Source organism: Chrysemys picta, chromosome 4 (genome assembly GCF_011386835.1).
Source record: "Chrysemys picta bellii isolate R12L10 chromosome 4, ASM1138683v2, whole genome shotgun sequence".
Lineage (NCBI taxonomy): Eukaryota > Metazoa > Chordata > Testudines > Emydidae > Chrysemys > Chrysemys picta.
Genome location: NC_088794.1, coordinates 10,438,385 through 10,465,688, shown reverse-complemented (window position 1 = coordinate 10,465,688; position 27,304 = coordinate 10,438,385). Strand labels below are relative to the sequence as shown.

Here is a 27,304-nt window from a genome sequence, read left to right as displayed (position 1 = left end):
CCCTGCTCTGCGTAGGCCCGTCTCTCGTCGCCCGAGTTCGGCAAGCACCTGCTGGAAGCGGAGGACCTGCTGCAGAAGCACAAGCTGCTGGAAGCTGACATGGCCCTCCAGGAGGAGAAGGTGCGCGCCATCAGCGCGAAGGCCCTTGAGTTTGCCAACGGCGACGGTACGTGGAAGCGGCGAGCGACGCAGCTCGTGCCGGTGGGGCCGGCTGTGGGGGACGAGGTTGGGAGAGAGCCCATCAAAGGGGCCCCGCTGCTGGCCCGTCATCACACTCTCACTTCTCTTCAACCCTGCCCCGTGCCAGCCCTCGGCTTGTTCTGCCCTTCCCTGGGTGCCTTGGCTTTTGTCTACATCCCTCCGGTGAGGAGGTGCAGGTCCCAGGGCCGAAAGCCGGCTGTGTTCTTACTTCCCCAGGGCAGGCCCGTGCATCGAAAACTCGCCAGGCCAGAGGGGGCACAGCGAGTGGGAGAGTGCCTGGAACTAGGGAGACTGGATTCAGTTCCTGGCTTTGCCATTGGCTGCATGACGTCGGCAAGGCACTTAGGGTGCGTCTACACTGTAGCTGGGAGGTGGGATCCCCAGCTCCGTCAGTGCACTGGCCCTGCAGGAGGCCGGCCGGCGGCGCGCTGGCCCTGCGGGGGGCGGCTGTTAGCCCCCAGAGCTGGGAATGACCCCTCCCCGCTGCTGTGTAGACACAGCCTTAGTCTCTCTGGACCCTAGCTGTGACATGGGGATGACAATCGGTGGGGAGGGGTGGCCAACTCGAGAGCGCTGCCCCACCCTGGTGGTGTGAGGGATGGGATGGCTATTGAGATCTAGAGAAGAGGCCTCCTCGGTGATGGAATTTCATGTTTTAAAGCTGCCTGCATTCTGTCCCCTCCCCCACGCAGGCTATCGGCCGTGCGACCCCAAGGTCATCCGCAACCGCGTCAGCCACCTGGAGCTGTGCCACCAGGAACTGCTGGCGATGGCCGCCGAGAGGAAGGCTCGCCTGGAGCAGTCCAAGCGCCTGTGGAAGTTCTTCTGGGAGCTGGACGAGGCGGAGAGCTGGATCAAGGAGAAGGAGCAAATCTATTCCACCTTGGATTACGGGAAAGACCTGACCAGCCTCCTCATCCTGCAGCGGAAGCACAAGGCCTTTGAGGACGAGCTGCGGGGCCTAGGCGCCCGCCTGCGTCAAACCTTCCAGGATGGGGGAGACATGGTGGCCCAGAAGCACTTCGGCTCCTCCAAGATCCGAGGCAGGATGGAGGAGGTGAAGGCGCTGTGGGCTCAGCTCCAGGAGCTAGCCTCGTTCCGCAAGAAGAACCTGCAGGACGCCGAGAACTTCTTCCAGTTCCAGGTGGACGCGGACGACCTGAAGGCCTGGCTGCAGGATGCCCATCGCCTGGTGTCCAGCGACGAGGTGGGCCACGATGAGTCCTCCACGCAGGCCCTGGTCAGAAAGCACCGAAACCTACTGGACGAGGTGGCGGACAACAAGAGAGTGATGGACAGCCTGAGCCAGCAGGCCCAGAGCTTCCCGGCCGAGCTGCGGGGCGCCCCGGAGTTCCAAAACCGGCTGCCGGCCATCCAGGCCCTCTACGCCGAGGTGGTGTCCCTGGCTGAGGTGCGCAGGCAGAAACTGCAGGACGCCCTGGACCTCTACACGATCTTCAGTGAGACGGACGCCTGCGAGCTCTGGATGAATGAGAAGGAGAAGTGGCTGGAGCAGATGGAGATCCCAGACACTCTGGAGGACTTGGACGTAGTGCAGCACAGGTACCTGGGCTACCACCATCAGGGACAGCCAGGTACCCCCTCCCTCTGCCCCCCTCACCCTGACCGCGACCCTCACCTAGCTAGATACACGTAGGACCTGGGGTTGTGAAGCACAGATGATCCACTTCAGGGGCAGCTTCTCCTTATTCCAGCGCGTCAGGCTTTGCCCCTTCCGTCAGTGCCCAGGGTTTGGAAGGGGGGGGTGGCTCCTAGCCCCCTTGGCTCCCTTCTTTTTGTGCTCAACAGTGGGCACGGAGCCTTGCTTTGTGTGCTACGGCCCCAGCCCCATTCCTAGCCCACCCCAGCTATGCTCACAAACATCGCGTGTCGTCGTCAGCGTTAGCGCTGCTGCTCCATCCGTCGGTGCTGGCGCAGGGCTCTGGGCACTTTGCCCAGGGTGCACGCTGGCACCAGAGGGAAGGCGGCGGGGAATGCCTTGTGCCCCGGGCCTGTGCCCAGCTCAGCCAGGGAGGGGACCTTAGGCACAGCTGCTACGGAGTTGGGCAGTCCCGGCGCTGCTCTGCGAATTGCTGCCTGTGTGATTGCAGGTTTGACATTCTGGAGCAGGAGATGAGCACGCCGGCCTCCCAGATTGACGGCGTCAACCACGCAGCCGCCAGCCTCGTCGAGAGCGGGCACCCGCGCAGCAGCCGCATCAGGCAGTGCCAGGAGCGTCTGAACAACAGGTACCGCCCCACCCCTCTGCTGCCCAGAGAGCGGCACCGCCAGCGTAGAGAACCATACTAGCCGTGTCCCAGGCCTGCCTGTCGGGGATACGGCTGACTGGATGCTTTACAATGATCCTATCCCCAAGAGCTGCATATTCAGTGTGTGCTCATGCTAAAACCACAGTGGGTGTCCCCCATCCTGATGCTGGCTGCGTTAACCCTTTGCTAGGATCCCAAGGACCAAATAAGATATATTAGAATCGGAAACGGTACAGAGAAAGGGGGGAAAAAAAAAGAGGAGGGGTATGGAACAGCTTCCAGAGGAGGAGAGATTAAAAAGACTGGAACTTTTGTTAAAGAGACAACTAAGGGAGATCTATAAAATCATGAATGGTGTGGGGAAAGTGAATAAGGAAGTGTTATATACCCCTTCACGTAACACAAGAACTAGAGGTCACCAAATGAAATTAACAGGTAGCAGATTTAAAACAAACAAAAGGAAGTATTTCTTCACACAACAGACAATCAACCTGTGGAACTCGTTACCAAGGTATGTTGTGAAGGCCAAGACTATAACAGGGTTAAAAAAAGAACTAGATAAGTTCATGGAGGACAGATCCATCAATGGCTATAAGCCAATGTGGTCAGGGATGCTACCTTATGCTCTGAGTGTCCCTAGCCTCTGACTGCCAGTCACTGGGATTGGATAACAGTGGATGGATCACTTGCTATATAACCCCATATAAATCCATGGTGGGCCCACATCTTGCATACTGTGTGTGACGGGTTGGACCCCCATCTGGGATGCCAACTGATGTGCTGCGGTCCCACTCGTTCCGCCCGTTCCACCAGCCTGGGCTTCCTCACCCTGTCCTAGCTGTGCCAGGCCCTCAAGCCTTCTCCAGCACACACAGGTAGGGACACACACAGCTGCAAATGGACACAAAGACACTGAGACCAGCTCTGTGTGGGAGGAATCAGCTCGGGGATTTACCCAGCACTCACATGCACACCCCCTCTGAGGAGTAAACCCAAAATAATATTGTCTTGCGCTGTCTAGATGAATGTGCACAGCACAAGCTCGTAAAAATCGTCCTCTCCCTCAGTATGGAAAGAGATATGCACAGCTTCTCCCCCCGATACGAATTGCACACACTGGATTCTGTTATCAATGAGAAATAAGTTTATTAACTACAAAAGGTAAATTGTAAGTGATTATAAGGGACAGCAAACAGAACAAAGCAGATTACGGAGCATGTAAGCTTAATACACTAAAGACATAGTAATGTCTCACTCATGTTAGTTAGGCAGGTTGGTAGAGTTTCTGCAGCTCAGAGTTCCAGTTATATCTCTTTACACGCTAGACCGGGGTGGCCAACCTGAGCCTTTTTTTTTTTTTTTTTTTTGAGGAGGAGCCAGAATTTACCAATGTACATTGCCAAAGAGCCACAGTAATACATCAGCAGCCCCCCCATCAACTCCCCACCCCCCACTCCCAGCACCTCCCACCCACCGGCAGCCCCGCCAATCAGTGCCTCCCCCTCCCTCCCCGCACTTCCCGATCAGCTGTTTCGTGGCGTGCAGGAGGCTCTGGGGAGGAGGAGTGAGGGCACGGCAGGCTCAGGGGAGTGGGCGGGAAGGAAGGGGTGGAGTGGGGGCAGGGCCTGTGGCAGAGCCAGGGGTTGAGCAGTGAGCACCCCCCGGCACATTGGAAAGTTGGCACCTGTAGCTCCAGCCCCGGAGTCGGTGCCTAGACAAGGAGCCACATATTAACTTCTGAAGAGCCGCATGTGGCTCCGGAGCCACAGGTTGGCCACCCCTGGGCTAGACCAGGAGCGCCGCCAGCTTTTCTGCCACCCTAGGCGGCGGAAGGTCCCGCCCCGAAATGCCACCCCCCACAGAGGTGGCGGAAGGTCCCGCTGCCAAAATACCGCCGCGGTCGCCGCCCCCCAAATTGTAGCGCCCTAGGCGACCACCTAGGTCACCTAATGGGTTGCGCCACCCCTGGGCTAGACCAATGTTCACAGCCTGGACTCACCCCTGCCTTTCCCTTCAGGTGTTTTTAGCAGTCTTCCTTCCTGGGCAGGCAATGGAGGAGATGCCTTCCTGAATGCCTTCCTTCCCAGCCTTAAATAGAATGTACAGAAGGCGGGAAGCCTTTGTTTCCAGTGGAAAAGTACCAGCAGTGTCCAAGGTGGTGTTTTGTACCAGGTGACATTATCACATGACCTTGCCGCGTCAGGGCAACCATGAGACAAGGTTTATTTGCAAAGTCCACAGGAAGGAACTCCTGGGAAGATGGGGATCCACAACTTCGAAGACTCATTGTCTTTTCCTAATGGCACATTAAGGCTGATTGCTTACTGTCTGATGGGCGTTTCCCAATCACATACCCAGAAAGTTGTAATGGTTACATACACAGTCTTCCTAACTTTGGATACAGAAATGATCCATGCATACAACTTGGATAAACACATTCAGAAAATCATAACCTTTCCAATGATACCTCACATGACCCATCTTGCATAAAACATATCTTAGTTATGCCATATTCATATCATAACAATATTTCTATGACGAATATATGGGGTGTAACGTCACACTGTGTGCAGATGTGGTCACCCCGTCTGAAAAAAGATATTTTGGAATTGGAAAAGGTTCAGAAAAGGGCAACAGAAATGATTAGGGCTATGGAACGGCTTCTGTCTGAGGAGAGATTAATAAGTTTGGGATTTTTCAGCTTGGAAAAGAGATGACTAAGGAGGGAGCCTGGTTTGGAGAAAGTAAATAAGGAAGTGTTATTTACTCCTTCTCATAACACAAGAACTGGGGGGTCACCCAATGAAATTAATAGGCAGCAGGTTTAAAACAAACAAAAGGAAGTATTTCTTCACACAATGCAGGATCAACCCATGGAATTCTTTCCCAGGGGACATCGTGAAGGGCAAGACTATAACTGGATTCAAAAAAGAGCTAGATAAGTTCATGGAGGATAGGTCCATCAATGGCTATTAGCCAGGATGGGCAGAGATGGTGTCCCTAGCCTCTGTTTGCCAGAAGCTGGGAATGAGCGACAGGGAATGGATCACTTGATGGTTACCTGTTCTGTTCATTCCCTCTGGGGCACCTGACATTGGCCTCTGTTGGAAGACAGGACACTGGGCTAGATGGACCATTGGTCTGACCCAGTGTGACCATTTTCATGTATAAATTTTATGTTTATATGATGCTGTCAATGCCCAGCACCAGAGAGAGACACCGCTCAGAGCTGCTTTCATGTGACACCAACAGTTTCTGATTCTAAATAATAATCTCCTTTCTTGAGAATCCAAACGTTTCCCGCTCCTGACACAGCCAGTCCCAGGCAAGAGAAGGGTCAGGGAACATTTTCGAAACCCCATTTGCAGAAGTGACTTAGCAGCTTCAATCTCGTTGAAGTCAGTGGGCCCTAGTCACCTCTGAAAATGGGATTCAGCTTCTGAAAGCTGTCCCCAGCCTGACCTGCGCTTGCAGAATTCTTACTGCCCAAGGGCCGCAATTCCCAGCATGCCGCCTGGTCAAACAGGGCCTGGATACATTGAGTTCAGAGCCAGAAGTGACCATCGGATTGCCAGCTCTGACCTACTGCTCAGCATTTTATCCCGTTGCCCCTGTATTGACGCCAGTCACTGGTGTTTGGCTAACGTGTCTTCCTAAAAGGCCTCCAGTCCGATCTGAAGACATCAGCAAAGGAGAATCCACCCCTTCCCTTGGGAGTTTGTTCCCATGGGTCACCACCCTCCCTGGTGAACATCGGTGCGTTATTTCTAATTAGAATCTGTCTGGTTTTAACTTCCAGCCACTGGTTTATCTACCTTCCTCCACTAGATTAAATACAGAATACCGTTCTGTGTCACTCAACGCCAGCGTTTACAACCGCGGCAGGAGCTCGGACTTTGTGGCATTTTCCTGTGTGCTCACAAACCCTGATCCGCACAAATCAGTGAGGTCAGAACCAGGCCTGAGCAACGGCAGAGCCGCTGCAGTGCAAATGCCTCGTCCTCCAGGGGGCTTCGCCCACCAGGCCCCGCCCGGTGCCGGCGCATGTTTCGATTAGAGAGGCAACTCATCCAGTGTTAAACCGAACGGGCCTCTTTTTGGAAGGTTTGTCCCCGTTTCAGAACTGGGACAAAACCGGACATGGCTTTGTCCGGTATTGGATGGGGGGAATGCCATTCTGCCTCCTCTGGCTCTTAAAAATGGCATCCCCAGGCAGTGTGACCTCGCATGCACCATCACGCTGGCAGGGGTGGGCTCACACCATTCCCGGAAGTACCAAAACGTCTAGCATTCTGGGAACGTGTGAGTGGCCACCTTCATCTCGATATGAGCCGTGTGCTTTGCGCGGGGCCGAGCCCGGCGACTGATGCAGCTGAACGACGCCATGTGTAATAACCCAGAGCTGATTTGGGGCAAGACAGTGTGTCATGGCTGCCACGAGCCCCTGTATCTCAGCGAGCCCCAGCTCCATTTTCCTGGCAGGTAGCAGGCAACCAACCGTCCGGATTTTGATGCCTCCGTTTTTGAGAGCCCAACCTGAGAAGGGACTGAAATGATTTCACACAGGGCTGAACTCTCCCGCTCTGCAAATCGGCCCTTTTCAGGGTTCTCCATTTCAACCCTGTCCTTCCCCTCCACTCTCCCAGCTCAGGACCCTCACGGCCTCAGAGGAAGGGCAGGAAGGCCTCGGAGGCGTGGCCAGCTGGGATGGGGGTGAGGGGCTGCCAGACTCTGTTAGGGTCTGGCATTGTCCTTTCAGATCAGCCTGTGGGTGGGTACCCCTGCAATCCCTGCCCATGCTTTCTTCCCAGCCACTTTGGGGACAGCCCTGGCCCAGCAGAGTAGCACGAACTGAGTTCCTACAGAGTCTGGGTTTGCAGACACTGACCGCTCTGGCCGGAGAGTGTCTGAAGCCCTTCTCTCCCTGCCTCTCCTCCTTGGCGCTCTCACACAGGGTAGGGGTCACTCGTGAACCAGGGGCTCTAAGACCGCTCGATGGGGCGTCTGCTGTGTTCTCTGCAGGTGGCACGTCTTCCAGGAGAAGGTGGGGCAGCGGCGGAAAGCGGTGGACTTGGCGCTGAGCTTGCACAATTACTGCGTGGACTGCGAGGAGACCCGCAAATGGATCCTGGACAAAACCAACGTGATCCAGTCCACCCAGGAGATGAGCCGAGACCTAGCGGGCGTGATCGCCATCCAGAGGAAGCTGTATGGCATCGAGCGCGACTTGGCCGCCATCCAGACCCGGTTGGGGGTGCTGCAGGAGGAGGCCCTCCGGCTGGCTGAGGAGCTCCCTGACCTGGCCTCTGACATCTATAGCCGGCTGACCACCATCAGCGGCCTCTGGCAGGAGCTGCAGAGGACGCTGCAGAATCAGGAGGCCTCGCTCGGGGAGGCCAGCAAGCTGCAGAAGTTCCTGCAAGACCTGGATGACTTCCAGGCCTGGCTGTTCAAGGAGCAGCAGGCCGTGGCTTCGGAAGAGGTGCCCAGCTCCCTGGCCGAGGCGGAGCAGTTCCGACAGGAGCACGCCGCCATCAAGGAGGACATCGACCAGCACGAGGGCGATTACCACAACGTCAAGGAGACGGGGGAAAGGGTGACGCACGGGCAGACGGACCCGGAGTACCTGCAGCTGCAGCAACGGCTGCAGGGTGTGGAGATGGGCTGGAGTGCCCTGTGCAAGATGTGGGACAGCCGGGAGAAGTTCCTCGCCCAGTGCCTGGGCTTCCAGGAGTTCCTCAAGGATGGCAAACAAGCCGAAGTCATCCTGAGCAATCAGGTAGGGAAGCGGCTGCATCTGTCTGTTATGATCATGATGTGCATCACCGTCCCAATGCTCTGGGAGCCCGCTGCCCTGCAGGGTCACTGAAGAGACGGAGGGGCAAAGTGAGGCACAGAAGGGGGATGGGACTTGCCCAAGGGCAGATGGTGGAGCCGGGAGTGGAAGCCAGATCTCCCGAGTCCCTAGCCATTAGGCCCTGCTGCTTCTGAATTTCCACTCAGCCTTCCTTGCACTAGGCTACCAAGTGAGACGGTGTTTATAATTGTTCCCTCATATTTAATAGACCTGATCTGTGAAGATCGAACCTCACTTCCCCTCTGCTGATGTAACCCATGCCTGTTGGGCGTGGTGCTCTGTCCCCCTCTAGCGGCACCAAGCCCACCCAGAGATTGATGAGTCTGCTACAGCCTTACCTAAGTGCCCATGGCACTTAGAGGCGCATGCATTAAACTTCAGAGGTCCCAGGTTTGATCCTGCCCGCCGACGCCCGGGGTCTGTCCGTGTTACAGAGCCCCAAGGGAGCAACGTTCTCTGTGTCAGCTGGTTGGCAGAGTTTGAAGGGCCCGTTAGATCTTCATAGCCCAGCCCAGTCAGTCACACCCTGTGTGGAGGAGCCCGATAACTTGGTTTGGCTAATCAGGGGGATTCTGAGACAAGTAAGCCCTGGTGAGGTGGGATGGCCCAGTGGTTAGGACACGGGTCTGGTGATCGGGAGACCTGGTTTCAATTCTTTGTTCTCTCCCAGACTCCCCATGCGGCCTGGGGAACCTCCCTTGGGCCTAGATCTTTAAAGGTATTGTGCCAAGCTGATTTAGGAGCCTGTCTCATCTTCGAAAGGGAATTAGGCACTTAGGAGTCTAAATTCAGTGGAGCAGCACCTCAGTACCTTTAACAATCTGGGCCTTAGCCGCTCTGTGCCCCATTCCCATCTGTACAATGGGGATAACTGCCCTACGGCACAGAGGGGGGTTGAGGATATACACGGTAAAGACTGGGAGGTGCCAAGGCATAGCGGCGCCGGGGCACCGATAAAGACCTGAGAATAGAATGCTGCATCACCTGTGACCCGAGGCAATACCCTTCTGTACTGATGCAATAGCAGAGACCCCTTGATTTCATGGCCCGTTCTGATCACCTCCCCCGCTGCTACAGACCCTGCTAAATCACATCTCCTCCCCCACACCCCGCCCCGCCCTCCGTCCCAGGAGTACACCCTGGCTCACGTGGAGCCCCCGAACACCTTGGAAGCGTCGGAAGCTGCCCTGCGGAAATACGAGGATTTCCTGGCCACCATGGAGGCCAACAAGGAGAAGATAACAGGGCCGGTGGAAAGCGGCGAGAAGCTGGTGGCGGACGGGAATATTTACGCCGACAAAATTAATGAAAAGGCCCAGGTCATCCAAGAGAGGTAAATTGAACCGCATCCTACCAGTGAGGGGGCCCCCGGGAACCAGCCGCTGGCTATGCTGTCCAATCCCATCGCTGGCAGATAGCTTTCGCCCCGGTGGTTATGGTCTGATAGCGGGTGTCCAACGAGATAAGCTGCTGCAGCAATTATCAGTCTCCTTGTCCTCTCTCCTTTCCAGGTCCAGGACGAATGTGGCTAAATCGAAGGAAGTGCTGGATCTGCTGAAGGACAATCACGACCTGCAGAGCTTCTTGCAAAACTGCCAGGAGGTAGGCTGCTGGACGCATAAGCGCCGACTCCGTGGGTGCTCTGGGGCTACCCCTGGGGAAAAATTGCTGGGTGCTCTGCTCCCACCGGCAGCTCCCCACCCCCCAGCCCCAGCTCACCTCCGCCTCTGCTCCGCTCCGCCTCCTCCCCTGAGCGCGCCGCTTCTCCCCCTAGCTCCCAGCGCTTCCCGCCGCGAAACAACTGTTTTGCAGCGGCAAGCACTGTGAGGGAGGGAAGAGGAGGGTGAACGTGGCGCGCTCGGGCAAGAGGCAGCCCCACTGCGTGGCGCCGCCAGTCAGTGGTGCTGATGGGAGCCTCCAGGATCCCTTTTCGACTGGATGTTCCAGTCACTCTACCTCTGCCCTCATTCCCTCTCCATCCACAGACCAGCTCCATCCACAGCCCTGGCTCCTCTCCCATCCCCAGTTCCACCCCCAACTCCACCTTCAGCCCAAGTTCCACTGCGGAGTTGCAGTAATGGGGGCTGGGGGGCGCAGACAGCTTCTGTTATGGGTAAGAGGGGGCGTGACTGGAAAAGTTTGTACACCAGTGCCCCACAGTATCTTGGACAATAGTCCTTTGCCTCTGTTTCCCACCTTGTGGTGTGAAAGTCCAGTAGAGGAATGTCGCTTTAACTTACCACTCCCGCTTGCCCTCCGCTCCACCCCACTCATACCACTCCCCCTTGCCCTCCGCTCCGCCCCACTCATACCACTCCCCCTTGCCCTCCGCTCCACCCCACTCATACCACTCCCGCTTGCCCTCCTCTCCGCCCCACTCATACCACTCCCCCTTGCCCTCCGCTCCGCCCCACTCATACCACTCCCCCTTGCCCTCCGCTCCGCCCCACTCATACCACTCCCCCTTGCCCTCCGCTCCGCCCCACTCATACCACTCCCGCTTGCCCTCCTCTCCGCCCCACTCATACCACTCCCCCTTGCCCTCCGCTCCGCCCCACTCATACCACTCCCCCTTGCCCTCCGCTCCGCCCCACTCATACCACTCCCCCTTGCCCTCCTCTCCGCCCCACTCATACCACTCCCGCTTGCCCTCCGCTCCGCCCCACTCATACCACTCCCCCTTGCCCTCCGCTCCGCCCCACTCATACCACTCCCCCTTGCCCTCCGCTCCGCCCCACTCATGGCCGGTTGTCAGAGGTCAGTGGAGTCCCAGAGTGGAGGGGTGCGCTCGGGAGGGGGGAAGGTTTCACCACAGCCCCTGGATGCCTCCGCCAGCGGCTTTGCTGCCACTGCCTCTGCTGTGTCCTTGGTCTGGTCTGGTCCTACAGCGCCACAGCCCCAGCCCAGCTATCACAGGCTTTGCTGCTGCTGTTGCCGCTCTTATTGCACTGCCATAAGCTGCAATGCCATGTGCCGAGACTCCACCACCTAACCCAGCTCTTAAGTGACTTGGCTGGGTAGTGGGGAACCCCCCTCCCCTCCCCTCTGCGTTGATTTCCACCAGAGCATTTTCTCCTCTCTAGTCTAAAGCTCACACCACCCCAACCGGCTTATTAGCCATTTCAGCTCTAGTGATTACTAAACAGAGAGACTATTGAGTCTGATCATCTCTGTCTTTAATTACTGGAGGAGAAGCCAAATGACATCCACGACTCTTTAAATGGAGCCCACCCTGCCAAGTATCAGCTTTTATCCCTCTCCTTGGTCTTTCACCGGGATTCACTTCACTATCCCATGCTCTGCAAGTGATGGTGACTGCCTCAATTAGGGCATGTGAAGTACAGTTCTGCTGCCTTTTAGTAATCTAATAAGGATAACAACATTTAATTGCCCTTCATCCCAGACTTAAGTGAACTTTAACCTAAAACAGCCAAAATGTATCACGTTAGCAAAGCCGGTCTGTGTGTTGCTCACTTTGGCAAAGGAGGTGTGTCTATGCAAATGAAGTCTGCTTCTGAGGTTTCTTCCTCCAGTTCATCAATAGGTGGCAGAAGAGAGCTCATTCAGACCCCAGCTTACATTCTCTCTCATATATTCTCATATAAAATGAAGGCAAAATCAAAACAAGATGTTCGAATTGGCTGGAAATGGTTCCCCCCCCCCTTTTTTTTTTTGGCTGAGAAGTTTGAAATGGAAGGGTTTTGTTCCTAATCAGAACAAAGCCAAATGCCAACATCACCTTGGTGAAACACAATGTCCGTCCTCTGCACAGCTCTGTTCAGAACATTGCTTTGCCTGCTCATCGGGGTAGGTTTGCACCATGGATGAGCAGGGATGGACTCTCCCTTCATTGGAGCAGGCTTCCATAGATTTCATTTGAACCATGGGAATCTACTGCCATTTCCATTGTTTCCAAACAAATTCCTGGAGATGGGAATTCTAACTCTAATCTTCTCGTTTCAGTCCCTGGCGGCCTTTTGCCCCTTTTATTCTTATTAGCCACAAGAAAGGCAGGTCTGTGTGAGGAAGAGGAGGCTGTCCATTTCCTTCTAAGTTTACACGAGGATCTTAGGGCTTTAGAATTATTCCTGATAAGACGTAGCTTGTTCTATGACCCTGTCTCAGGCTCTCTGCATACTCAGGCAGCGTCGCTGCATTGGTCACACCTGGGGCAGCTCTCCCTGCACAGAGCGATGGGCTCAGGCTCTCTGCATACTCAGGCAGCGTTGCTGCATTGGTCACACCTGGGGCAGCTCTCCCTGCACAGAGCGATGGGCTCAGGCTCTCTGCATACTCAGGCAGCGTTGCTGCATTGGTCACACCTGGAGCAACTCTCCCCCCCACAGAGCGATGGGCTCAGGCTCTCTGCAAACACAGGCAGATGTCATTGCCTCAGTCACACTTGGATCACATTTTCAAGTTTTCTTCACAACCATAATAGCATCTCCTGGTGTCTCTTTTCCACAAAAGTCCTCATTATTGTCCCCCCTCTTTTTGACACTCATCATCAGGTTCATCTTTTTTTCTCTTCTTCCTCATCTTCAATCATACACTTGACATATTTGGCCCCATTAGCTGCATTATCAGTGGTAATGGTACAGAGCTGCCTCAGAGACATCCCAGAACAGCTTCTGCCTTCGAGTATGGTCGCCTTCAGGTGTTCAGAAGTGTGCTGCAAATTGATGCAAATGGGAAGGCCAGAACTTTTTAAGATTGAAACACGACTCCCCTTTTGTCTGTCTTGTGTTGTTCTCCCGGAGAGCAGGGATAGGCCTGGAGCTATGCTGTAAAAGTTTGTGCCAGGTATGAAAATCATCAGATCCTACCTAGACACGACTCATTTCAAACCCCAGATATGTAAGTAGATCAGGAAATGTCTAGGAAGACGCGATTAGGTTTCTCTCTTTTATTTCTTTATGGCTTGTGGCTCCTCTGTGCTAACCCCCAGGTGCTGTTGTTTTGCTTGTAACCTTTAAGCTGTCTTGATGCTTAATCCTTGTAATTGTTTTTTTTTTTAAACCTAGCAAAAAGCCTATGTTCCAAATGTATTTTCTTTCTTTTTGTTTTTAATAAAATTAACCTTTTTTAAGAACAGGATTGACTTTTTGTGTCCCTAAGAGGTTTGTGCACATGCTGTTTAATTAGCTGGTGGCAACAGCTCATTTCCTTTGTTTTCTTTCTCGGTGCTTCCCCGGAGGGGGGGTGAATGGGCTGGAGGGTGCCCCACAGGGAGGAATTCCCAAGTGCTCCTTCCTGGGTTCCAAAAGGGGTTTTTGCACTTGGGTGGTGGCAGCATCTACCCCTCCAAGGTCAGAGAAAAGCTGTAACCTTGGGAGTTTAATACAAGCCTGGAGTGGCCAATATTAATTTTTAGAATCCTTGAGGGCCCCCACCTTCTGCACTCGAAGAGCCAGCGTGTGGAATCAACCTTGACAGTCGCACAATCAACTTTCAAAGAAATCAGCTTGCCCTTGACTTCCTGCTTATGTTCGTATCATCCTCTGGAAGGGCAGCGACTTCGTCTCAAATATTTTCATCATTTATTGGCAGTTTTTATTGCCAAAACCTTGAAGGAAAGGGTTAAGGATTTAATCTTCCATCCACTTTAAAGGTCTGCCATTCACGGTTACTAATTCGAGGCAAGCTTCAAGCAAAGTTAGATTCCTCAATCTTCCCTTTTATTGACGTGCTTTTCAACACAGAATCTAGAGCATGTTGGTTTGAGGACAGAATCTTTTTTTTTTTTTTGGCACGGAGGGTTAGGATTAGCCTCATCGGTGTGTGAACTTGTCTCGCTTGGGGCTAGCTGCTCTTGCGTCAGGACAGGACACTTGGCTGGGTGACATCTTTGTAATAGCGCCCAGCAGCAGGTGGCGGAGAAGGGGTCTGAGGAGGGTAGGTTTGTGGCTGTTAGCATGACTTAGAAGGAAGCCTGGGACAGGCTGGGGTCATGTTGCAGACGCTCTGTCCTGTGCTCTAAGGGCCGTGCCTCTGACCACGGCAGGGCAGTATGAGCAGCAAGACAGTCTCCCTGGGGGGGGCCTGGGGCTGCCTAAGTTTTAGTGCATCCGCATCCCCATTCCTCAGGCATATGCTCCAGCCAACATCACTCGTTGTTCTGCTGGTGTGGAGGAGGGGGCTGACAGAGATTTTGGGCTGGGATTTCCAGAGGTGCCTGAATCCCATAGGCTCCTCGGAGACGCGCAGTGGTGGGGCTGGCGCTGTGACGTGTGCTCCTTTCCCTGCCTTTGCAGCTCACCCTCTGGATCGACGAGAAGATACTGACGGCTCAGGACGCGTCCTATGACGAAGCCCGGAACCTGCACAGCAAGTGGCTGAAGCACCAGGCCTTCATGGCTGAGCTGGCCTCTCACCAAGGCTGGCTGGAGAAGGTGGATGAGGTAGGTGACCTCCCGCCGGGGCTGGGGGAGCATCCTCCCAGGCCTTGCCGCGCCTCAGGCACCTGGCGCTGAGCGCACACCCGAAGGCTAGCGCAGGCCAGGCAGCCCATGGGCTGAGGTAGCCCCCAGCTCCCATCGACATCAATGGAGCTTTCAGCGGATGCTTAGCTTTAAGCACGTGCTAAAGAGCTGTCTCAGGATTGGGTGAGGCTGTAGCGGGTGGCAGGATGGAGATAGCACCGGAGCAGGAAGAAGGGAGTGGGTCCTACACTGCCCTCCGGCTGGGTCCTTGTGTTCACAGGATTTCATTACCACCCCCTCTCTCACCGGCCACCATGGTACAATCCACAGCCCCCCCTCCTTTAACATGAGTGTCATACAACAGGGGAGGGGATTGCCAGACACTGGTGGGATCTCAGCTGCACACTGTGTCCCGTTGCGGGCACCGCACTTTAGGCAAGATGTGGAGAAAGTGGAGAGGTTCATGAGGAGATCAACAAAAATGACCAGCGGTGTAGCAAACCTGGCCTCTGAGGGAAGGCATTAAGGACTGGGCTGGTTTAGTCTAGAGAAGAGGAGGCTGAGGGGGGAACCAGATAACAGTCATCAAATATGTACAGTGATGTTACAAGCAGTGATCGATTGTTCTCCGTGCAGCAAGGGAGATTGAGGTTGGCTATTAGGAAAAACTTGGAACAGGTTCCCTGGGGAGGGTGTGGAATCTCCGGCACGGCCGGTTTTTAAGAACAGGTTGGACAGGGATGGTCTAGGTTTGCCTGGTTCTGCCTCCGTGCTGGGGCTGGACTAGAGGACTGCTGGAGGTCCCTTCCAGCCCCACGTTGCTGATTCTCTTTTCCCCTGACCTCTGTCCAGGACGGGCGGCAGCTGAGCCGGGAGAAGCCCCAGTTCGGGGCGGTGGTCTCGCAGAGGCTGACGGAGTTGCACCGGCTCTGGGACAAGCTCCAGTCGACAACAGAGGAGAAGGCCCAGCACCTCTTTGATGCCAACCACTCAGATCTGTACGCGCAGAGCTTTTCCGACCTGGACAGGTGGATAGGAGAGATGGAGACGCAGCTGCAGTCGGATGAGCAGGGCACCGACCTGACAAGCACCAACAGGCTGCTAAAGAAGCTGATGGTAGGTGGTGAACTCCCACGAGCACTGGGACTGCGGGGGGTGGAGGGATGTCCTGCTGGGGAGGGGGGTGCATTGGAGACTGGCAGTGCTAGAGGACGGATCGCTCCGCAGTCACCCCTTCCCGTCTCTTGCCCCTGTGGCCTGCAGGGGTTGGGGCTGCAAAGACGAAGCATTCAGCCTCCCGGGTGGCGGGGGAAAGGGATTCTCCGGCAGCGGCTTGCTCCACCCGCTCTCTTCTCAAGCTGGCGTAGGAGACGCTCGTCCTTGCCGGGAAAGAAGCGTTTGTAACCTCCATAGATGTCCAGCCGCTAGCGTGGGACAGACAGCCACACGGCGTTAGCCTAGTTTAGACACTGCCGCTGGCTGGGGCAGCCTGTCCTGAGCTTCACAGATCCCAGCAGCTCAGATTCACTGTTACCGGCCTCATCTGTGCCAATCCGCAGAGCATAGGAGCTGTCAGTCACTGTTACAGAGGCAGCAGCTCATACTTTAGTTGAGAGGGCTCTAGTTCAATTCCCTGGATCCCTTGCAATCCCTCCCTCCTGGGTAATACGAGCAGCCTTCCTCCAAGGGGATGAATCCTGCAGGGACTGGTCATTTGAAAACGCTTTTCTATTTTGTTTTTAATTCAATCTAACCCCGTATAAACATTCAACATGTGTGTCACGCTGCCCTGTGGCAAGGTCTTCTCTGGGATTGAACCTATGGATCTAAAAGCAGGAGCTGGCACTGTCAGGCCGGGTCTGTTAGCTCAGAGGGACTAATAGACTCTTAAACCTATCCATGGTCCAGCCAGTACCAGGGGATGGGTAGTTGTACTGGGTTAGCTTGGGTCAGGTTTGGAATTAGGAGCCATGAAGAGCTGGGAGAACTGGTTAGAAAACAGGCTTTTTTCCACAGAAAATTCTTTGAAAAGGAAATAAAAAGTTTTTGTCAAAAACTTTCCCACAGTAAAGTTCAATTGTTGATGAAAAATCGAAGTCTGAAATCTACAATTGGGAAATGCAGCTTCGGTGCCTCATGGGAGCTGAGTCTAGGTGCCTCAAACGCCAATACCCTCTATAAGCCAGGCTCCCTGTTGGACTACATCTCCCATGATGCATCATGGTGTCCCCTCATAGTGCATGAGACAGTTACGTCATGGGACTCCCTGGCTGAGGTGCATCATGGAAGATGTAGTCTGGCCAGACAGCCTGGTCCATAGAAAGCAACAGAGGGTCCTGTGGCACCTTTAAGACTAACAGAAGTACTGGGAGCATAAGCTTTCGTGGGTAAGAACCTCACTTCTTCAGATGCAAGTAATGGAAATCTCCAGAGGCAGGTATATATCAGTGTGGAGATAACGAGGTTAGTTCAATCAGGGAGGGTGAGGTGCTCTGCTAGCAGTTGAGGTGTGAACACCAAGGGAGGAGAAACTGTTTCTGTAGTTGGATAGCCATTCACAGTCTTTGTTTAATCCTGATCTGATGGTGTCAAATTTGCAAATGAACTGGAGCTCAGCAGTTTCTCTTTGGAGTCTGGTCCTGAAGTTTTTTTGCTGTAAGATGGCAACCTTTACATCTGCTATTGTGTGGCCAGGGAGGTTGAAGTGTTCTCCTACAGGTTTTTGTATATTGCCATTCCTGATATCTGACTTGTGTCCATTTATCCTCTTGCGTAGTGACTGTCCAGTTTGGCCAATGTACATAGCAGAGGGGCATTGCTGGCATATGATGGCATATATAACATTGGTGGACGTGCAGGTGAATGAGCCGGTGATGTTGTAGCTGATCTGGTTAGGTCCAGTGATGGTGTTGCTGGTGTAGATATGTGGGCAGAGTTGGCATCGAGGTTTGTTGCATGGGTTGGTTCCTGAGTTAGAGTTGTTATGGTGCGGTGCGTGGTTGCTGGTGAGAATATGCTTAAGGTTGGCAGGTTGTCTGTGGGCGAGGACTGGCCTGCCTCCCAAGGTCTGTGAAAGTGAGGGATCATTGTCCAGGATGGGTTGTAGATCACTGATGATGCGTTGGAGAGGTTTAAGCTGAGGACTGTAGGTGATGGCCAGTGGAGTTCTGTTGGTTTCTCTTCTGGGCCTGTCTTGTAGCAGGAGGCTTCTGGGTACACGTCTGGCTCTGTTGATTTGTTTCTTTATTTCCTTGTGTGGGTATCGTAGTTTTGAGAATGCTTGGTGAAGATCTTGTAGGTGTTGGTCTCTGTCTGAGGGGTTGGAGCAGATGCGATTGTACCTCAGTGCTTGGCTGTAGACGATAGATCGTGTGGTGTGACCGGGGTGGAAGCTGGAGGCATGAAGGTAGGCATAGCGGTCGGTGGGTTTTCGGTATAGGGTGGTGTTAATGTGGCCATCGCTTATTTGTACGGTGGTGTCCAGGAAGTGGACCTCCCGTGTAGATTGGTCCAGGCTGAGGTTGATGGTGGGGTGGAAGCTGTTGAAAGCATGGTGGAATTCTTCCAGGGCCTCCTTCCCATGGGTCCAGATGATGAAGATGTCATCAATATAGCGTAGGTAGAGAAGGGGCATGAGTGGACGGGAGCTGAGGAAGCGTTGTTCCAGGTCAGCCATAAAAATGTTGGCATATTGTGGGGCCATGCGGGTGCCCATAGCGGTGCCACTGGTCTGGAGGTATATATTGTCACCAAATTTGAAATAATTGTGCGTGAGGATAAAGTCACAGAGCTCAGCAATAAGTTGTGCTGTGTCATCATCAGGGATACTGTTCCTGACAGCTTGTATTCCATCTGTATGTGGGATGTTTGTGTAGAGGGCCTCTACATCCATGTTGGCTAGGATGGTGTTTTCTGGGAGGTCACCAATGCATTGTAGTTTCCTCAGGAAATCTGTGGTGTCACGGAGATAGCTGGGAGTGCTGGTGGCGTAGGGTCTGAGTAGGGAGTCCACATATCCAGACAGTCCTTCAATGAGAGTGCCAATGCCCGAGATGATGGGGCGTCCAGGATTTCCAGGTTTGTGGATCTTAGGTAGTAGATAGAATAACCCCGGTCGGGGCTCTAAGGGTATGTTGATTTGTTCCTGTGTTAGTGTAGGGAGTGGTCCATAGAGGAAAATGGGGATGAGGAAAATGAACTACAGTTCCCATAAGTCACTGCAGTGGGCTCTCTGAATAGATATATTTCAGTTTGCAAGGCATTCCGTTTTTCAATTTAAAAACAGGTGTTTTTTGTAGCAAGCAAACACTTTTCACAAAAAATTTAGTTTAGTCAAAAACCCAACTTTCTGTAAAAAAAATACCCAAAACAGGTAACAACCAAATGTTGTTTGGTGATTATTTGATTTTTACGAGGAAACAAACTGAGAAGTACAAAGAGGTGAACGATTTATGGCTTCCCTACGTCTCCGAATACCGCGTGCGTCATGGGATCGCCAATGGAATTATGCAATGATGCAATTTCACACTTTGTCAAAGCTGCAAGTACAAACCCAGTCGATACTGCAGAGACGTAACACTTTGGGGTGGGGGTCAGAGTAACAAAATAGGAAAAGACGTACATAAGTCGGGAAAGGAGGGCTCTAGGGAGGGGAGGGGAAAGGAGGAGAGGTTTGGGGGGTCTGGCATTCTTTGAGCATCAACATGCTTTATCCAAATATCTGTTGATTAGCCGGTGGCTGTTGCTGCGGCCATGGGCACGTGCCATCGCCTGGCTGGCAGTGGCGAATGTCAACCCTTTGCTTTCAGAGACTCGATGAGCAAGTGAGCAGGCGGAAGAGAGAGATGGAAGAGCTGCTCTCGCAGGCCCCTCCACCCAGAGGGGACGTGCACGAGGCCGACAGCAAGCAGCAGAGCATCGAGAGGAGGTTCCTGGATCTCCTGAAGCCCTTGGGGAAGAGGAGGAAGGAGCTGGAGTCGTCCAGAGCCAAGTACCAGCTCAACCGGGATCTGGCAGACGAAACGGTGAGCTCCCTGAAAGGCCAGGCGCGCCCTCTACGGCTCCCGATGCTCCTTGCCTTCCCAATGGGCCTTTCGCGCAAGCCTCCCAGCCCCTTGTGAGCATCTGCTCCAGTGCCCTGGGTGATACAGCAAAGTCTTGTACATAATTTATTAGGTGTATTACGGTAGCTCCTAGGAGGTCTAGTCATGGACCAGGCCCTCCGTGTACTGGGTATTGTACGTTAGGTGTATTACGGTAGCTCCTAGGCGCTCTATCCATGGACCAGGCCTCTGATGTGCTAGGTGCTGTACAGAGACAGAACAAAGGGACAGTCCCTGCCATGCAGAGCTTCCATTCTGTCTCCTTTGGGTGCTGCTCGGTAGTGAGTAGTGTGAAGGAAGGTCCCAGACCAGCTCCCGGGAACAGGGTCACCGCTCTGACGGGGGTTCACTGGGCCGGGATGCCCGGGACTCATGGCTAGAGTGAGCCCTGGCAGGGCAGAGTCTGGGTGCAAGGGGCTGGCGCTGAAGCTTGAGTGGAGCCTGTTGACTGGCGGGGCAGGGGGGCGTGAGTGGGCAGGTTGTCACACTGTCACATCGCCAGCCCACTGCACCCCGTGTCGCGCCGCAGCCTCCCGCCACGCTGCCCACCCCTCGGCCGCAGCCTCTCCATTCTCCTCTGCTTCCGTCTTGTAGCTCTGGGTGCAGGAGAGGCTGCCCCTGGCCAGATCCACTGACCACGGCGCCAACCTCCAGACCGTGCAGCTTCTGATGAAGAAGAATCAGGTGAGTCTGTCCATCGCTGGCTGCTCATTCCAACACTGAGATCAAAGCCAGGCAGCAAAAGGCTAAATGGGCCTTTCCAGAGGCGTTCAGGACGTGACTAGGACCTGGCCCCAGATGCATCCCCTAGGAGTCTGGTAACACTCACCTTGACAAGCCGTGTAAACTGAGGCTTTCAGCCCTAGGAGATTTGGACACTCATTTTCCATTAAAATGAATGGCAGTTGGGCGCCCAGACCCCCTAGGCAGCACAGGAGAGCCAGAGGGCACCATACATCTCTTTCCTCCCGCGTGCAGGCCCGGAGCGTGTCAACGATGCTGAAGTCAGATGGTTACGGTCCCATTGCTACAGACCAAGGCCATGGGCGGAGCTAGCGGCCACCTGGTTCATCCCTTCCCTGTGGAGTGTGACCCCATCACTAGCCCTTCAGCACCATCCTCCCGCTCCTTGGCACGTACCCCTTCACACACACATAAGCCCCTCCCACCCCTTAGTTGTGGTGACACTCCAGGGCCTCTGTCTCTGTGGGTATTTTGATATTATTATTGACTAGCTGTATTATCATCGAGCCTAGGACCAGGCCCCCATTGCGCTAGGTGCTGTACAAATGCAGGAAAAAAAGACGAGATTTAAACCAATCTTTGTGTCCCGGTTTCCCAGTGCCGGGGCACTAGCCGGACACGTTCATTGCCCGCACACCAGCCGAGCAGGAAAAAGCCACTTCTGCCCTGCAATCGGGGTGGTTAGCTGGGAAGCAGCGAGCGTGCCCATGTGAATGCAAAACTCCTGCCGTCCCCTCCGCTGGGCCTTCACGATGCCCGCGGGGCAGTGGGCGTGTTTCTGGGCGGTGACGCGGGCTCTCCCCCGCTAGACACTGCAGAAGGAGATCGCGGGCCGTTCCCCGCGGGTGGAGGACGTCCTGCGCAGGGCCGAGCGCACGGTGGCGGCGGCCGACGGGGACTGCAGCGCCGTGGAGGAGCGGCGGCGGGTGCTGAAGGAGTCGTGGAGCGCTTTGCAGGAGGAGACGGGGAGGAGGTGGCGGCGGCTGCAGCAGGCGAACGAGGCCCAGCAGTACTACCTGGACGTCGGCGAGGCAGAGGCCTGGATCAGCGAGCAAGAGCTCTACGTGGTGGCCGATGAGAAGCCACAGGTGAGACCAGCTGGAGCTTAGTAATAAAACACTCAGAAAGCAGGCACGGTCCCGCCGCGGTCAGCGCGCTGGGGTCTGGGCGATGGCCAGCACACCGGGGCTCGCCCGGCTCAGCCCAGCGCTAGGTTTGGCCCCAGGTGTTTCTCAGGGCACGTCTGCACTGCGGGGGGTGGAGCACACGTAGACGCAAGCTAGCTACTGTCACGGGAGCAGGGAGTCTTCAGGAAAAGGCGAAAGATTTACAGGAGCTGAAGAGAAAGCCGAGTACGGCAGCTGCTCGCGTGTGTTCGCCAGGTCCTGGGCAGGTGGGGCTAGGCCCGGCTGCCGCAGCGTCACCGTTATTGTTTCCCTACAGGAGCTTTCCTCTCAGGAGCAGCAGAAGGTCCCTAAAAGTGGGGGGGGGGCCAGTGGCGCCCAAACTGAGGCCCCGTCCCCCTGCGTTTCCCGCGAGGCCCCACCCACATGCTACCCCTTCTCCCTGAGCCCCCACTCCCGCACTACCCCTTCCCCTGAATCCCCGCCCCCACGCCGCCTCTTCCCCTGAATCCCCGCCCCCACGCCGCCTCTTCCCCTGAATCCCCGCCCCCACGCCGCCTCTTCCCCCCTCTCGCATCCCTGAATCTAATCATTAGCAAAGAACACTCGGCCCAGGAGGAGGCTGCACAAAGGTGGCTTTAAGTCACATTTCTGACCTGATCCTGGGGTCCACAGAGGCTCGGGTTTAACTTAGCCCTAGGGGCCTGTTTAAGTTACAACAGTCTCCCTGGGCTGCCCTTGCATCGCTGTGTGCCCCAGCCACATCCCTGGCTGCTCCCTATACCAGGGCCTGTGAGGGGGTTCTTCAGAGGACAGCTGGGCATGGCACTCTGCCCCCCGTAGTTACATCTAGTCTAGCTAGAGATTGGTGAGTCTGCTACAGCCTTAGCTAAGAGCCACAGACACTAAGCTTCAGAAGTCCCAGGTTTTATCCTGCCCACCGAGAGACCCTTCGCCAAGCCAGGGCTTTGAGAACCCATTTGCACTGCTTCCGTCCTTTCACCTGGTGCAAAGAGGCCAGAGCAGGGGTGAGGCTCTCCGCTTGGAGATTTAGGCCGGTTCCCTCAGAGCCAGGCCCGGTCATTACATACCACAGGCTGATTCTGTCCTTGCCGAACATTGTGGGGTTGTTTGTGTGTCACTGCAATTGAAAAACGCCCAGCCTGGGTGTGGCCCACCTGAGACCAGATGGCTGGTCCAGGGGCGCGTTGTAACACAGAGAAGTCTGTAGATGCGTAACTAGGTACTTAGTAGATCAGGTGCCAGTAGATGGTGCGCCACAATATGCATGGGCTTTGTTCATGGGCTTTGTCAGAACAATAAGAATAGTTCAGTGTCAGCCAACCCCAATCATAAGCCAGGCCCCTCGATATCATGAGATTTAAAATAAATACTAAATGTTGGCTAGGGGAAGGCAGGGTGGCTTAGTGGCCAGCGTGTTGGGTGGGGACTCAGGAGATCTAGATTCTATTCTTTGCTCTGCTGCAGGGTGACTGCCCCTTTCTGTGGCTCAGTTTCCCCTCTGTGCAATGGAGATAATGATGCCAACCTCCTTCATACAGCGCTTTGAGATCTACTAATGATAAAAGCTGGGTGGAAGCATTGTTATTATTTTAGTTGCCTTCTGGTTTCTAAGCTGTGAGGGTCCCACTTGTCTCACGATTTCCAGCTTTTCTCCATAACCACAGGTGCTAGGAAATGCTCTCCTGAAAGCCGGGTAATCACGTGACTCCAGGAGCTGGGGATTTAAGAAAAAACCCATAACTATTGTGTAGTTTGGCAACACTGGTTGCTCTGGCCATGTACTGCACGTGGCTTCCCGAGTGCAGCAAGACGCACACACTCTTAGCAAGAGCACCCCAAAGGGAGGTTGCAACCCCCATGATTGGAAATGGCTCGGACAAGGCAGCCTGGCAGGAATACTGCGCTTGGCACTAGTTTGCATGGAGGCCAGAATGGCAGGCGCCCCTTTGAACAAGCGAGGGCTCAGTTCCCGGCTTTATCGCCCGCATTCTGCCCCGACGTCTGGCCAGCGCGGGGCAGTGGAGCATCAGAACCGGAATGTTTACCCAGATGCGCGTGGGCTCTAGCAACCCCCCTGCCCCTCCCGGTGCTAACCCTGTCTGGTTGCAGGATGAAGAGAGCAGCATCGTTATGCTGAAGAGACATCTCCGCCAGCAGCGCACCATGGAGGATTATGGCAAAAACATCAAGCAGCTGGCTGGCAGGGCGCAGACGCTGCTCTCCGCGGGCCATCCGGAGGGGTGCGTATGAACCGGGCAGGGGAGCCCCTTAATACCGGAGCACTGACCCACCCATCTAAGGACACTGGGGTGGCGGGCGGCCTGCCTGCCAGCTCTCGCCAGCTGCTTCGATTCCTGCTCCTTGCGCCCGTAAACGTGCAGGGGCTAGCACCAGCCCTGTCCGCTCTGCTGTGTAGATTCGGAGTATGTCTACATCACAGCGAGAAGCAGATAGATATGCACTATCCCTGTCCGAGCTAGCACCCTCCAGAGAGCAGCGTGGCCTTGGCAGCACGGCAGTGGGATGGGCGAGTGGCCCGGGTAGGTACCTTGGGTCTCGGACGGGATAGCACTAGGGGCGGCTAGCCCCTCCTGCTGCCCATGCCACCGCGGCCATATCGCTGTATTTAGCGGGCTAGCTCGATCAAAGCTAGTGAGGGTAAATCCACCAGAGCTGGGAGTTCCCTCGGTGTCTACCCAGGAGTGTCCGGCTGCACAGACAGGCAGAGAGACAGCCAGAGGGCAGGACTCCCGTTCCACTCAGAGATGCCCAATCCAGGGCCTTTGGCTGCTGGCCTCTACCGTGTGGGCTAAGCGCAAATCTGTCCCATATCATATTAAGGTGCCATTTGTAAAGGGTTAATAGCTGCTCGGCCGGTGAGCAGGATGTGTTGCAGGTGGCTATAGGCCATGTCAGATGGTCTTATAAACCGTGGCTGTGAACTGCCTGCTGGTTCTGTAACAATCTGCATCAGCTGATGAGCCATTCATTAAAACATCAACACATCACACACTTCAGAGTAGCAGCCGTGTTAGTCTGTATCCGCAAAAAAAAGAACAGGAGTACTTATGTTATGCTCTAATAAATTTGTTAGTCTCTAAGGTGCCACAAGTACTCCTGTTCTTCTTTTTACATAACACACTGACTCACCGTCCTATGCAGAGTGACCAGCAACTCTCCTTGGGATCCCTGGTGTCAGCTGCTAGACGGGATGCAGACTAACTAGCATGTTGGGTAGCTCTGAAGCAGAGGTTTGGCTGGGACGTGGGGGGTTACTAAATGTTCTAGCAAGTTTCCCTTTAATGATGCTGTTTGCTGGGAATGCCAGACTTATTGTTGGCATTACAGTAGCACATAGAGGCCCCAGGTGAGATCAGGGCCCTGTTGTGCCGGGCACTGCACAGACACACAGTGAGAGACAGGCCCTGCCCCAGCTGAGATCAGGGCCCCATTGTGCCAGGCGCTGCACAGACACACAGCAAGAGACAGGCCCTGCCCCAGCTGCGATCATGGCCCTGTTGTACTAGGCACTGCACACACAGCGAGAGACAGGCCCTGCCCCAACTGCGATCATGGCCCTGGGGGGCAGGCGCTGCACGGACACACAGTGAGAGACAGGCCATGCCCCGAAGATCTCACATTCTAAACAGACCGGGCTGGGAGGGGAAATAGAGTCACTGAGAGGGGAATGGACTTGCCCAAGTCACCCAGCAGGTCAGTGGTTGATCCAGGAATTTAACCCTCAAGAGGCTCAATCTATTTAGCTTAACAAAGGGAAGGCTGGTTAAGGGGTGACCTGATCCCAGTCTGTACGTACCAATGTGGGGAACAAATATTTAGCAATGGGCTCTTCCGTCTAGCAGAGAAGGTCTAACAGGAGCCAGTGGCTGGAAGTTGAAGCTGGACAAATTCAGACTGGAAATAAGGTGTCAGTGTTTAACAGTGAGACTCATTAGCCATTGGAACAAAGGTGGTGGTGGATTCTCCATCACTCCCAACGTTTAAATCAAGATGGGATATTGTTGTACAAGCTCTGCTCAGGTTCAGCCAGGAATTAATTCAGGGCCGGTCTCTGGCCTGTGTTATACGGGAGGTCAGATGAGATGATCACATGGTCCTTTAGGAGGTGGAATCTATGAATTCAGATCTCCTGACTCCCAGCCCAGGGCCGTGCCCCCTGAGCCACGCTGCCTTTGGCTGGCCTGAACACAGCTGCTTACAAATTCTCCAACAGACACGGTTTCCCTCGGGACTTTATTATTAATTTGTATTATCGCAGCACGGAGGAGCCCCTGCCAGGGCCCAGGCGGTGGGCAGACACGGAAGGAAAAGACAGGCCCTGCCCTGCTATTTTGTTGAAACTGAGGCTTAGTTTACACTAGGAAGATTTGCCGGCATAGCTATGTCAGCTAAGAGTGGGAAAAGCCAGCAAAACCTCCAGTGTCGGTGCAGCTAAGCTGGGAGACGGGTGCTTCGGTCAGTGTCGCTGGTGTCATCCGGGGCAGCAGGGAAGTCTCTGTCGTGTGGACCAGTGGTTCTCAACCAGGGGTATGAATACCCCTGGGGTACATAGAGGTCTTCCAGGGGGTACATCAACTCATCTAAATATTTGCCTAGTTTTACAACAGGCTACATAAGTAGGGGCATTGCCAGCAGATCGAGGGACGTGATCGTTCCCCTCTATTCGACATTGGTGAGGCCTCACCTGAAGTACTGTGTCCAGTTTTGGGCCCCACACTACAAGAAGGATGTGGAAAAATTGGAGAGTCCAGCGGAGGGCAACAAAAATGATTAGGGGGCTGGAGCACATGACTTATGAGGAGAGGCTGAAGGAATTGGGATTATTTAGTCTGCAGAAGAGAAGAATGAGGGGGGATTTGATAGCTGCTTTCAACTACCTGAAAGGGGGTTCCAAAGAGGATGGAGCTCGGCTGTTCTCAGTGGTAGCAGATGACAGAACAAGGAGTAATGGTCTCAAGTTGCAGAGGGGGAGGTTTAGGTTGGATATTAGGAAAAACTTTTTCACTAGGAGAGTGGGGAAGCACTGGAATGGGTTCCCTAGGGAGGTGGTGGAATCTCCTTCCTTAGAGGTTTTTAAGGCCCGGCTTGACAAAGTCCTGGCTGGGATGATTTAGTTGGGGATTGGTCCTGATTTGAGCAGGAGGTGGGACTAGATGACCTCCTGAGGACCCTTCCAACCCTGATAGTCTATGATTCGATGATTCTATAAAAAGCACTAACGAAGTCAGTGCAAACTAACATTTCATACAGACAATGTGTTTATACTGCTCTATACTATTATACACTGACATGTAAGTACAATAGTTATATTCCAATCAATTTATTTTATAATCATATGGTAGTAATGAGAAAGTCAGCAATTTGTCAGTAATAATGGGCTGTGACACTTTCGTATTTTTATGTCTGGTTTTATGTCAGCTTTTAAGTGAGGTGAAACTCGGGGGTACACAAGACAAATCAGACCCCTGAAAGGGGGACAGTCGTCTGGAAAGGTTGAAACTTTCTCTGTGAATGTGTGGATTTGGATGACATTTCCTTT

General features: G+C 54.3%; 1 protein-coding gene across 7 annotated transcripts in view; it reads left to right on the top strand.

The window, feature by feature from the left end:
* SPTB (spectrin beta, erythrocytic) overlaps nucleotides 1-27,304 on the top strand; it is a 111,441-nt gene that overhangs the window by 49,146 nt on the left and 34,991 nt on the right. For all 7 annotated transcript variants that reach the window (XM_042852596.2, XM_005294979.5, XM_005294976.5 and 4 more), the window contains 12 exons: nucleotides 16-166; nucleotides 894-1,764; nucleotides 2,313-2,450; nucleotides 7,494-8,250; nucleotides 9,459-9,661; nucleotides 9,840-9,930; nucleotides 14,583-14,729; nucleotides 15,603-15,866; nucleotides 19,559-19,774; nucleotides 20,447-20,536; nucleotides 21,406-21,684; nucleotides 23,854-23,984. In XM_042852596.2, the coding sequence (XP_042708530.2) occupies nucleotides 16-166; nucleotides 894-1,764; nucleotides 2,313-2,450; nucleotides 7,494-8,250; nucleotides 9,459-9,661; nucleotides 9,840-9,930; nucleotides 14,583-14,729; nucleotides 15,603-15,866; nucleotides 19,559-19,774; nucleotides 20,447-20,536; nucleotides 21,406-21,684; nucleotides 23,854-23,984 (3,338 nt within the window). The remainder of the gene's footprint in view (nucleotides 1-15; nucleotides 167-893; nucleotides 1,765-2,312; nucleotides 2,451-7,493; nucleotides 8,251-9,458; nucleotides 9,662-9,839; nucleotides 9,931-14,582; nucleotides 14,730-15,602; nucleotides 15,867-19,558; nucleotides 19,775-20,446; nucleotides 20,537-21,405; nucleotides 21,685-23,853; nucleotides 23,985-27,304) is intronic.